The 12,500-nt window shown below is 40.2% G+C and overlaps 1 protein-coding gene across 1 annotated transcript in view; it reads left to right on the top strand.

The window, feature by feature from the left end:
- The window catches only part of LOC132851492 (protein unc-13 homolog C), a 158,299-nt gene that overhangs the window by 140,056 nt on the left and 5,743 nt on the right, over positions 1–12,500 (top strand). Inside the window, exon 31 of the mRNA XM_060878406.1 lies at positions 11,641–11,733. Within this exon, the coding sequence (XP_060734389.1) occupies positions 11,641–11,733 (93 nt within the window). The remainder of the gene's footprint in view (positions 1–11,640; positions 11,734–12,500) is intronic.

The following is a 12,500-nucleotide window of genomic DNA, read 5'->3' as shown; positions in this document are numbered from 1 at the left end:
TACGAGCATGAAGTCATTTCCATTTATATGGAATATTTTGAGGTCAGGATCGATTTTATTTCTTCGTAAAAAATAAAGTCATTCATATCAAGTTTTGCTTGTACGACGTGTGACGGCAGATCGGGATTGCTGTTAGCAACCGTGTGTCTTAATCTTTAGATAATTGTCGACAATTAAAGCCATGATGAAAATGTGAGACCAAGTTTTGTAATGTGTTTCTTTTGATAAAGTATTTGTTCAATTTAATTTTTGTAATGTGTGTGTGTTTGTGTGTGTGTGTGTGTGTGAGAGAGAGAGAGAGAGAGAGAGAGAGAGATTATGACTGGTGTTGTTTATTGTAAGTGTTTGTTGCCTTTTTGGACTCCTTTATCATTTGTTGCTCTCATATAAAACAGTTCAGCACAAGCCCAGACATTTTTAGGGACATGATTGAGGACAATGTCCCGTCCAGAGACAAGCTGTGTCGTGTTGAGATTTTGTTCAAACTGACCATCGAAAATACCCTCACTAATGAATGTGGGTTTTTTTTTTCATTAGTTGTTGCGTTAAATCTTACCCAGATACAATAGTGCTATTTTCTGATTGGTTATTGTGTAGCCTCTTTTTTTGATTGGCTGATAAGTATCAGGCTCGACTAAGAGCTCCAGGTGAGACGCGCTTGATTCCTGCCCGGTTCCATAGAGACTACGGTGTGGACTGATACGTTTTGGGAGCTGCGTCTTATTAAATATATGATAAATAGTCAGTTTTTCTGCGTGAGAAATACGACGTGTGGCGGGAGAGCATGAGAAAAGACCCAAATACGTGATTGTCACTCTCAATGTGTGACACTCGACATCCCTGTTTTATAAAAGATGAAAGAAGAGTGTTAGCGTTTTACCACAAGTCGACACGCCATACTTTCAGAGCCACTAGCAGACAGAAAACAATGAGATCACCTCGTATGTGGTGGTTAAGCATGGAAGAGAAGAGTAAATATGGAAGAGTGAAGAGAGAAGAGTGGAAGAAAGAAGAGAGAGGAGTGGAAGAAAGAAGAGAGAAGAGTGAAGAGAGAAGAGTGGAAGAGAGAAGAGTGGAAGAGAGAAGAGTGAAAGAGAAAAGAGTAGAAGAGAGAAGAGTGAAAGAGAGGAGTAGAAGAGAGAAGAGTGAAGAGAGAAGAGTGGAAGAGAGAAGAGTGAAAGAGAAAAGAGTAGAAGAGAGAAGAGTGAAAGAGAGGAGTAGAAGAGAGAAGAGTGAAAGAGAGAAGAGTGAAAGAGAAAAGAGTGAAGAGAGAAGAGTGGAAGAGAGAAGAGTGAAGAGAGAAGAGAGAAGAGTGAAGAGTGAAGAGAGAAAGAGAGAAGAGTGAAGAGAGAAGAGTGAAGAGAGAAGAGTGAAGAGAGAAGAGAGAAGAGTGAAGAGAGAAAGAGAGAAGAGAGAAGAGTGAAGAGTGAAAGAGAGAAGAGAGAAGAGTGAAGAGAGAAGAGAGAAGAGTGAAGAGAGAAAGAGTAAAGAGAGAAGAGTGAAGAGAGAAGAGTGAAGAGAGAAGAGAGAAGAGTGAAAGAGAGAAGAGAGAAGAGAGAAAGAGAGAAGAGAGAAAGAGAGAAGAGAGAAGAGTGAAGAGAGAAGAGTGAAGAGTGAAAGAGAGAAGAGTTAAAGAGAGAAGAGAGAAAAGTGGAACGATGCTAGTACAGCAGTTTGAGCGAGAAGGCATGTGGCTGAAATGGAGATAAATCAAGCTCTTTACACTTTAATATTTTATACTCAACAACATTCTAATTCTAATGAAACTGTTTTAAGAAAACGATCAGCGATCCGTTGGATAAGTGCTCACGTCTCTTACTTGCTCACGTCTCTTACTTGCTCACGTCTCTTACAAGCTCACGTCTCTTACTTGCTCACGTCTCTTACTTGCTCACGTCTCTTACTTGCTCACGTCTCTTACAAGCTCACGTCTCTTACTTGCTCACGTCTCTTACTGTGTTCTGGTTAAGGAATTCACTTTACTTACACATGATAGGAGCTGAAGTGATCCTGATTAACACTAAATTAAATATACTGTCCCTGTAGGCTTCGTTCAGAAGATTTGTGGCAGAAGACAGGGCTGAACATGGAAATGTCTCAAAAACTCAACACACTAATGTGCAAAAGATGTAATGAAAGATTAGAACAGGTGTAGAGAGTGAGGAGTACATGCAGGAGTGTATGGGTGGTAGAAAAGGACAAAAAACCAAACACACTTGGAATAGAAATGACACTCTTTGTTCTGGACTCCGTCTTCTGTCCCCATACAACTCTAACACCAACAGTAGCTGTTTGGCTGTGGAGGGATGTGACCTCACAACCTTCTGATTAGTCACAATGACACACCAAATTCATCTCTTTTATTTTCCTCTAATTTATTCTTGGCATTTCCCAGCTAGATCTTTCCTGTCATATAACAGCTACTGAGCACGGAGGATGACTATGGAGGATGAAGGCTATTATCACTTTCTTCAAGACACATGAAACCAGCCAACTGCACCTTTTTAAACTGCTGCTTATGCTGCAGCACGGGTAGGCGTCACACACTCAGAAGAACATGCTATCCTCAGACTTTCACGTGTATGACCTCATAGATGCCCATCAGTTTCTAATGCCAATGTATTATGCCCCTTTTCCACCGGGGCAGTTTGAGTGCCGGTTCGGAGCCTAATTTAGAACCAGTTCTTTCTTTTTCGACAGCCAAAGCACCGGCTCTGAACCAGGAAAAGTGGTTCTTAAGTAGCACCAAAACATTGCTGGTCTAGACTTAAGAACCGCTTGTGTCAGGGGCTGTGGGCGGGGCTGTAGGCGGGGCTACTGTTAGCGCATTTGATAATATACCTTAAGTATACTAATGTTTAATACACTTTTACTTTACCACAATATGATACATTATCAGCACACATGATAGTATGTAGCTACATGCTAAGGCTAATTTTTTCTGTGTTAATGATAAAATAACGTTATGTACTTTCTCCATAACAACCTCCGTTTATACAGATTACATGGAGCTGCACGTACACGTTGGATTCGCCGCGTTTGGGTGTTAATGTAGGTTCTCAAAGCCATGAGCATTAACAGTAAAGCAACATCCGCCATTGTTGATGTTGTGTTTGTGTTTGTCGCTGCTGCACTAACGTTGCTGTGTAACGTGACATGTATAACAGTGACGTCAGACTCGGCTCTGTGACGGTTCTCTAAGCGATGGAAAGGCAAACCGGTTCTTAGAAGGTTCGCCAGCGGAACCAACTTTGAACCAGCACCAGCGCTAGCTCTGAACCAGCACCCGGTTCTTTTTGGTGGAAAAGGGGCATTAGACAGGGGACAGAACATATGGCCAGTTTGCCACTCTCAATGAGTGGCATCATCAATGAGGTCATCATTTATCAGCATGGTGTTTCTCCTACTGTTGATTACCGTAGACAGAACTTTAGTGTTGAAGATCAAGTCTGAGCTTCTTTTTAGATGAAGAAGAACTTGGAGCGTCTCAGAGAGTAGAAATTGGTTTGATATCACAATTTACTCTGAGGTTACGTGTCAATTAAGAACTACTTCTATCTTTTCTATGAATTTATCACCTCTAGTATTGTAGATAAAAACAGAAATAGTGATGAATCACTACAAAGTCCTTAAAGTCCTGAGTGTCTGCTGTCATATGAGCTTCTTACAGTATGTCACCACTGTTTAGTGAGACATGACGAAGACGTTCAGTCATCAACATGGACACGAGACAAACAGGAGGAAATGTCTATGTCTTTTGGGCTCTGGGAAAAAAAGTTAAAGATGGTACAGAAATTTTCTGACCCTTGTCTGTATCACTCCTTTGTTCCATTTGACTTTGATCCTGGACAGTTGTTGAGTACTGAGGGTTCTGGAATTGAGCACATCTTCAAACAGCTCCAGGGTTGAATTATTGCTTTGGATAAAAGCATCTTTGAAATGTTATTAGACTCCCAACACATACCACAAGTATTTATTGAGGTATTGTGACCTTTCTAGTTATCATCGCTCACCATTCGAAGGTCTGAGTGTGACGTGAAACATAGTGACGGTTGCACCAGTGTCATTTTGAAAAACCTAAAGTTAAATAAGATTTTATCTTTCTGGTCTAAATCCCAGTAATACAGTAGATGAAGAAAGTAAAGATGGTCCTTGGATCCCACTTAAATCTGTGACCCTCAGTTCTATTAAAGTCTGACCTGAAAAGGGCGGTTCTTTTCTCTACTGACTCCCGTCTTGTCGATGTATTCCTCCTCCTTTATATTTATCTCTCTCTCTACTTATTTGAGTACTAATGTGAATCCTACCTCACAGACAAACTCTAGTTTATCCTGCTGCCAAGTACAAATTTCATTTTGATTACAAATATTTCAAGGTGTCCCACAGGGTTCTCTCCTGGGCCGCTTCTGTTTATTATTTGCACGCTTCCTTTTACTGCCGTAATTTCCCAACAAGACCTACAATAATTCTATGCTGATGAGAATAGGATCTACTTCAGTGCTCAGACAAGTATCATGAAAATGGCTGCACAAAATACAGGATATCAAACTGAGCGGAAACCGTGAGATTGGGGTGGTAAGATCTGGTGTTTCTAGTGTAGATTTAAGATCCACCAGACTTCTGCTGGATCTACCAGACTTCTAGTGGATCCAGGGTAGATGAAAGGTGCACCACACTTCTGCTGGATCTACCAGACTTCTAGTGGATCTAAGTTAGATGTTAGGTGCTCCAGACTTCTGCTGGATCTACCAGACTTCTAGTGGATCTAGGTTAGATGTAAGGTGCCCCAGACTTCTGCTGGATCTACCAGACTTCTAGTGGATCTAGGTTAGATGTAAGGTGCACCAGACTTCTGCTGGATCTACCAGACTTCTAGTGGATCTAGGGTAGATGTAAGGTGCACCAGACTTCTGCCGGATTCTGCTGTGGTAAATTGATGCTTCTACAAAGCAGAACTAAAAATCCATCAATATTTCTGCAGTCTGAGGGTTTAATGTTTGTCCTTCGAGAGTTTCTCACTACAATGTGTACATTACATTTTCATCTGTTTACAAAATCTTATTAAAGATGATAAAAGCTCTTGCACTATTTGTCTCGATTTCACTATTTACATCAACAAAATCGAATTTTCACCGTGCACATCTTTTTTTTTCTGAAGCCTATGTGAAGTTTACTCTTCTAGATCCTCTTAAGCTTCCCTAAAATTGGTTGTATTCTACACGGCCTTCTTCAGAGCCGCTAAAATCGCTCTCAAACATTAGAAGAAGTTTGTTTTAGCAGGTGTGTGAAGGTATATCGCTCCCAGGTGACACTGAGTCGATCCAGTCTCATACAAAATTCATAGGAATTCTAATGAGTGAGTGATTTAGTAGCACTTCAAAGAAATAAACTTGTAATTAAAGCTACGAGCGTTAACGCTGGCCCGTGAACCCTAATTATTCACAACTTTACACACCAGGTGGGTTTGAAGGACTCTTGTGAATTTTCAGTCGTGAGATTATGCTAATTCTGGTGACGCGATGCATCAATGAAGGGGGAAAAAAAATTTTTTATGCTTGACAAAGTTAAACTTATCGTATGTTTGGAATAAATGATCGTATGAGGCAGGACAGGACCTTATGCTAATGCTATAATCAGGATTCCTCCATCTTTACTGTGCTTGCTCTGCTCAGATCCTCTTGAACCAACATATGAAGAACTTTATAATTAGTCAATGTGCTGAATTACGGATGAGGAGGAACAACACTGACAAACGGTCTCAGTTCTACAAGTAAAGCTATTTAGCTAGAGATTCTAATGACTACTATTGTAGATGACACTGTGTGGTCTGCATTGACGATAATGGAGCAGCAGCTTCACTGTGAACGGTTTTAAAAAGAACAAATAGAAATAAATCACAGAGCAAACGTTCATGTTATTGATGAAACCAACTGACACAGTGTTGCACTCAATCCACAGCATAGAAATAACCTAGTGTAACTGCTCACATGCTAATTTTACTCTCAGTTCCAAGCCCTAGTCAGCAGAATTGCTTCCATCATGGATCCATCAGCTCGACTCACCTGGCTACTCCGTCGTACACTACAACCTCATTTGTGTTCCTTTAAGTGACACAGTCTCCACCCTGAGCCGGTTTGAGTCACAAAGCGTCTGTGTTTTCCTTCTGACCAGCGTCCGAATCAGGTCTGATTCATCACATCATTTTCTACGGTATTTGCGGTAAGACAGAATTATATCATCAAAACTAATAGATACGGCTTTTATCCAAAATCGAATAAATAGCTGCTCTGGAATTCCAACCTGAGAACAGGACGATTAGGACAAAAATCGTCCAAAGTTTTCTTAACATATCACGACAGGACTTATTGATTTCTTCTTGAGGATGAAATGCCAAGTGAGTCGAGCTCCGACAGCGCAGTGAAGGATTCTCTACATTTACGTTTATCCTGTTTAGCGTATTCTCTCTTACACTGCAATGCATGAGTCCAAATAAAAAAGAGAAACGACTCTTACACAAAGAAACAGCAGGGTGGATAAACAGAAGAAACAATAAAGAACCAAAACACACAGTCGAGAGTTTTCTAGAATCAGTCACTTACAATCTACTTACTTTTTTTTTACGTTTTATTTTTTTTTTTAGGTTTACATTTAAATCATGTTTCTCCAAACCCCACCGTAACATTCAAGATTTAATTCAATTGTAATTCAATGATTATAGAATTATTTGAATGTAATAATTAGTAAACACAGCCAATTGGTAGCGAAAACACATTTTTAATCCTCTGTCCTGAAGATGATAAAAACTCCTTTCATCTCTTTACTTTTTGAAAACTTCTCCACGTCTAGGATTTTTGAATCCGTGTATAAATCGAAGCGCCTACCGTAGCCTCCCTGTGAAGGAGCTGTTGCTATAGAAACGGTTTAATATCAGAAAGAAGGTTTTAATATAAACCCGTGTGAGCGTTGAGCGTCCTCTCGAGCGTACACTCATGTGTAACTTCAGTGGTGTTGTATACTTTTACAGTCTAGATAGTAAATGTCTCGTCTCTTTTCTCAGATTCAGATTGAGAGAACTTCTTTTAAATGATCATGAATTTATTCAACAGAATTAGCTGCATAACGGCATTTAAACATCAAATTCACTTCTGTTTTTAAACTGCGGATACTTTCACATATTTAACGTTCATGTGCTCGTTCTTATACCTTATCGTTTCTATGGTAACGGCTCGTTCGCTCTGTGTGTACGGTGGACGCTGGTCTAGTTACTGGATCTTTCAGTCTAGTTAGTAACATGCTAGCTATACTGAGGCTAACTTCTAGTTATTTTTAGGCTAGTAACAATTTCTCGCTTTATTTACATCGCAATCACATGCAGAGGGAAAAAAATGAGAGAAGAGGAAATAAAGTATAAGTTATTAAATACTTTATTTTAAATACTCTACTATTTTAACTACTATATTTATGCTAGTTTCTAGCTATTTTTTCTAAGCATGCTAACTATTTTAAGGCTAGTTATTAACTATTTTGTCTAGTTGGTAACATGCTAGCTATGTTTAGGCTAGTTACTGGCATTTTTATTGTCCAGCTACTTACAGACTAGTTGTTTTAGACGATTTTCTACCTTTTCTGTGGCTAGTTAGATCGATACTAGCTATTTTTGTCTAGTTAGTTACATTCTAGCAATGTTTAGGCTAGTTTCTAGCTGTTTTGTTTAGGTAGATACATGCTAGCTATTTTTAGGCTAGTTACTCGCTTTTCTGTCTAATTAGTTGCATATTATTTTTAGGCTAGTTTTTAGCTTTTTTCTAGTTAGTCACATGCTAGCTATTTTAAGGATAGTTACTATAATTTTTTGTCTAGTTAGTTCCAGACTAGATGTTTTAAACTAGGTACTAGCTATTTTCATTCTACCGCTTTCACTCGTCATGTATCACAGTTAGCACTTACGTCTGTTGCATGCAGCCGTTAACGTCTCAGAGGAATAAATAAATAAATTAGAGCAGCAACCCAACAAATTAGCACCAGAATCACTACAGAGCAGTGATTCAGATTCAGCATCAGACATCCGTCAGTCGAAGCACACGTCTGTATTTTTTCCTCTCATCTCGTTTTTTTTCCTACGTCATCTTGATAAATTAGACTGTCCTGTTCTCCTGCAATTGTGTGTAATAATCACAGCTTGTTGGGATGATTATAAATAGAAACAAGCTGATCAGAGCGGAGAGAAGCCGAGCCTCAGAGCAGCACGTGACTGTGGGAACTGATGCTTATTTCAAGCAAGACGTTTGGATTCTTCGCAGATTCATCCGTTAAATCCTGGAGTGTTTACGTGAAAAAAAATACACACGGAATGTGGATAAGATATAAAGCTCTGAACCTGAAAGTCCTCCAGTGCACAAGGACATTCTTACTGCTCGTCTGTTTAAGAGTTCAACCTCAGCAGATGCACTTAAGGCCCAGTTCCTCTGCTCAGCTCTAGCTCCTTCATCATCACTGGCAGCTCGGTGTCTTGCAGTGAGGGACATCAGTCTCTGGGTCATACATAAGTACACATACAGTACTTGCTATTTTTAGGCTAGCTAGTCACATACTTGCCATTTTAGGCTAGTTACTAGTAGTTATAACAGATCTTGGAGCTGATCATAGGAGCGTGTAGTTTTCACAGACACATCCAACAGGGCTGTCTCTGTGGAATGAACTGCTTCAAAGCCAGACTGCTGGAATCTTGGAGGTTGTCCTGTGAGAGACAGACAGTCCTGTGAATAATGCAGTTACAGGAAATATACAATGTCATATAAATTGTCAAGAAATTTATTCATTCATTCATTTTCTACCGCTTATCCGAACTACCTCGGGTCATGGGGAGCCTGTGGCTATCTCAGGCGTCATCGGGCATCAAGGCAGGATACACCCTGGACGGAGTGCCAACCCATCGCAGGGCACACACACACACTCTCATTCACTCACGCAATCACACACTACGGACAATTTTCCAGAGATGCCAATCAACCTAACATGCATGTCTTTGGACCGGGGGAGGAAACCGGAGAACATGCAAACTCCAAAAGGGGGAGGCGGGAATCGAACCCCCAACCCTGGAGGTGTGAGGCGAACGTGCTAACCACTAAGCCACCGTGCCCCCCTCAAGAAAATTGGTTAAAAATAAAATAAAATCAGTATGTAAATGTGTTTGTTTGAGATTTCCCATGGCTTTATATATGTTTTTCGATTCACTTCGGCGTAACCAAGAGCTTTGCGGCAACTGCTTTTTTTAGGTGTGAAGTATGTAGGAGATGTTTTAGATTCTCTCCCAGGCTCGGCCCAGGTTGGTCCTCGGGGTGTGTTTTATTTGATGAATGAGTGCTGTGTTATTTGGACCTTGGCCTGTGCTGCATCTCATCTATAACAGTGTTGTATTGTTCAGATCCGTACGATTTTCAGTCCTTGTGTGTGTGTGCGTGTGTGTGTGTGTAGCTCCTTCCTAAGGGAAATCCCACCGAGCTGCTACGAATTCCACAGGCAGGAAACTAAGTGGTTCAATTTTTTTTCTTAACTCCGCTCCTGATTGAGGCCAAATTTACGCCTGACTCATTAATTCTGCTCTGCGCTCCACGGCCAGGTCCAGAAGCACAGAGCAGCACGATAGATTTATTAAAGGGTTTATCATTTTTACTCAATCCTCATGTGATGTTTTGGGATTTTTCTGTGAATGATTTATGAGAGTTTGTGGGCTGATCTGATGTTTGGTGTATGTAAGATTTCGGACCTTGTGCTGAGGGATTTATCAGCGGTTTGTTGTTCGGTCTGCAGTGTTGTGTTAAATCAGGGCTTTCCTCCAGTCTCATCTCTCGGAACCCTGTACACTTTCTGCCTCCCTACACAATGCACTCGTTAGGCTACTTTTTTTTTTTTTTTGCCTTTTTTGCATGTAAACTTTAATGTCTCTGACGTGAAGCTCCTCATTGTGTGTAACGCTGTCAAGACGCCTCTGGAGCTGCTGCTGATCCTCCATCATGAACAGGTCGACTGTTTCATAGCCGTTAAATTTGACCTCATGGTTTTGACACACAGAGAACGTTAAAAATTAAATAAACTAAACTAATAATCTGTGGAAATACACAAGTTACATATCCAGGTGCAGCTACACACTGACAAAGCAGGTTTTTTTAAAGGTGTTCAGAGACACAAGATGCAGGATTTCATCACATGCAGGAATCTTTCAGTGTTACACTTTTTTGTTACCGCGCACTGGTTTGAAGTAAAGGGTGTACAAACTTTTGCACTCTACTACAGTGGAGAGAGAGTGTGTGAGTGTGTGTATGATTTCTCTGACTGATGCTGTATCATTGTGTTTCATATGTGATAATAATTCTGCACATACACACAACACAAATGCACAACAATATGTATACACAACAATGGTGCACACACAACGACAACAATATGCACACAACAATGACACACACAACGATGACAATATGTACACAACAATGACACATACACAACGATATATATACACAATGACTCACACAACGATATATACACAACAATGGCAAATACACAACAATATATACACAACAATGACACATACACACCGATATATACACAACAATGACACACACAACAATGACAGTATGTACACAACAATGGCAAATACACAACGATATGTACACAACAATGACACATACACAACGATATATACACAACAATGACACATACACAACGATATATACACAACAATGACACACACAACAATGATAATATGTACACAACAATGGCAAATACACAACGATATATACACAACAATGACACATACACAACGATATACACAACAATGACACACACAACGATATATACACAACAATGACACATACACAACGATATATACATGACAATGACACATACACAACGATGTACACAACAATGACACATACACAACGATATATACACAACAATGACACATACACAACCATATATACACAACAATGACAAATACACAACGATATATACACAACATTGGCAAATACACAACGATCTATGCACAACAATGACACATACACAACGATCTATACACAACAATGACACATACACAAAGATATATATATATACACAATGACACACACAACAATGACAATATGTACACAACAATGACATACAAAACAATACATGCACAACAGCAACAAATACACACAATAATGGCAAAAACCTAACACTGACATACATACACACACACACACACACACACACACACACACACACACACACATACACATACACACACACATACACACACGCACCTACACACACAGACATACACATACACACACACACACACACACCAGAACAGAACTGGAGTGATCAGTATGTCATGTGACAGGGTCATGTGACATGCCGGGGCTGATAGATGATGTAGTTCAGTGCTTAGTGCAGCATAACCATGACAACCACCTGTACCTGTATTTGTGTATGTTTCAGAATTTAAATATTCATCTTTTATCTGTAAGTGGGCGTGGCCTAAACAAGAAGATCTTTGGTGGGAAATTTGGAGGAAACTGAAAAGATTTAGTGAAATATTTGTCTGTGTGTGTGTGTGTGTGTGTGTGTGTGTGTGTGTGTGTGTGTGTGTGTGTGTAATCTCAGGGCAATCATCATCCAGCCCTGTGGGAGAAGTGGTGATGCACGTGGATCTTATCTCTCATCCTGGCACCGGAGAACATAAAGTCAATGTGAAGGGTAAGCCACACACACACACACACACACACACACACACACACACACACACACACACACACACACACACACACACACACACAGAGTTTTAAGTCTTATTTTTCCTTCGTCTGAAGATGACGCCTCCTGGCCCCTCATTTCAGCAGTAATGTAGATTTTATGATGGACAGTGCTCATTGCTCTGGTTATTTTATGAGTGTAATAATGATGCAGTTGTACTATAACATCACACACACACACACACACACACACACACACACACACACACACACACACACACACGTGTCGTTACACTTCCTCCTTTTCCCCCTGCAGGAATTGGTATGAACCTCATTACAGTTCAAATCTTCACACTGATATCACCTGAAAGTTCATTAAAGCATGAATAACCCATTCTCCAGACTCAATGTTCACACTATTACACTCATTTGTGTGTGTTTTAGGACTCCAAGGTTGCCAGATCTTTCTTTATTAAGCTGGTTTTCAGTTGTACCTGAAACTGATATCAAGCAAAAAACAAGACACGCCTCTGTTTTAATAAAACCCCGCCCCTATTTAAAGTGTGTCATCTCTAAATAAGGCTGTAGTAACATCTGAGGTCTACAGAGTGATGCGTGTGTTTCAGTATTCGTTCCTCGTCGTGTGTGTACTCAACTCAGATATGTGTGTCGTGTGTGTCGTGTGTGTACTCAACTCAGATATGTGTGTCGTGTGTTGTGTGTGTACTCAACTCGGATGTGTGTGTCGTGTGTGTACTCGACTCAGATATG

This window comes from Tachysurus vachellii, chromosome 9 (genome assembly GCF_030014155.1).
Source record: "Tachysurus vachellii isolate PV-2020 chromosome 9, HZAU_Pvac_v1, whole genome shotgun sequence".
NCBI classification, from domain to species: Eukaryota; Metazoa; Chordata; class Actinopteri; order Siluriformes; family Bagridae; genus Tachysurus; species Tachysurus vachellii.
Note: the sequence above shows the minus strand (reverse complement) of the source record. Positions and strands in the feature narration are given on the sequence as shown.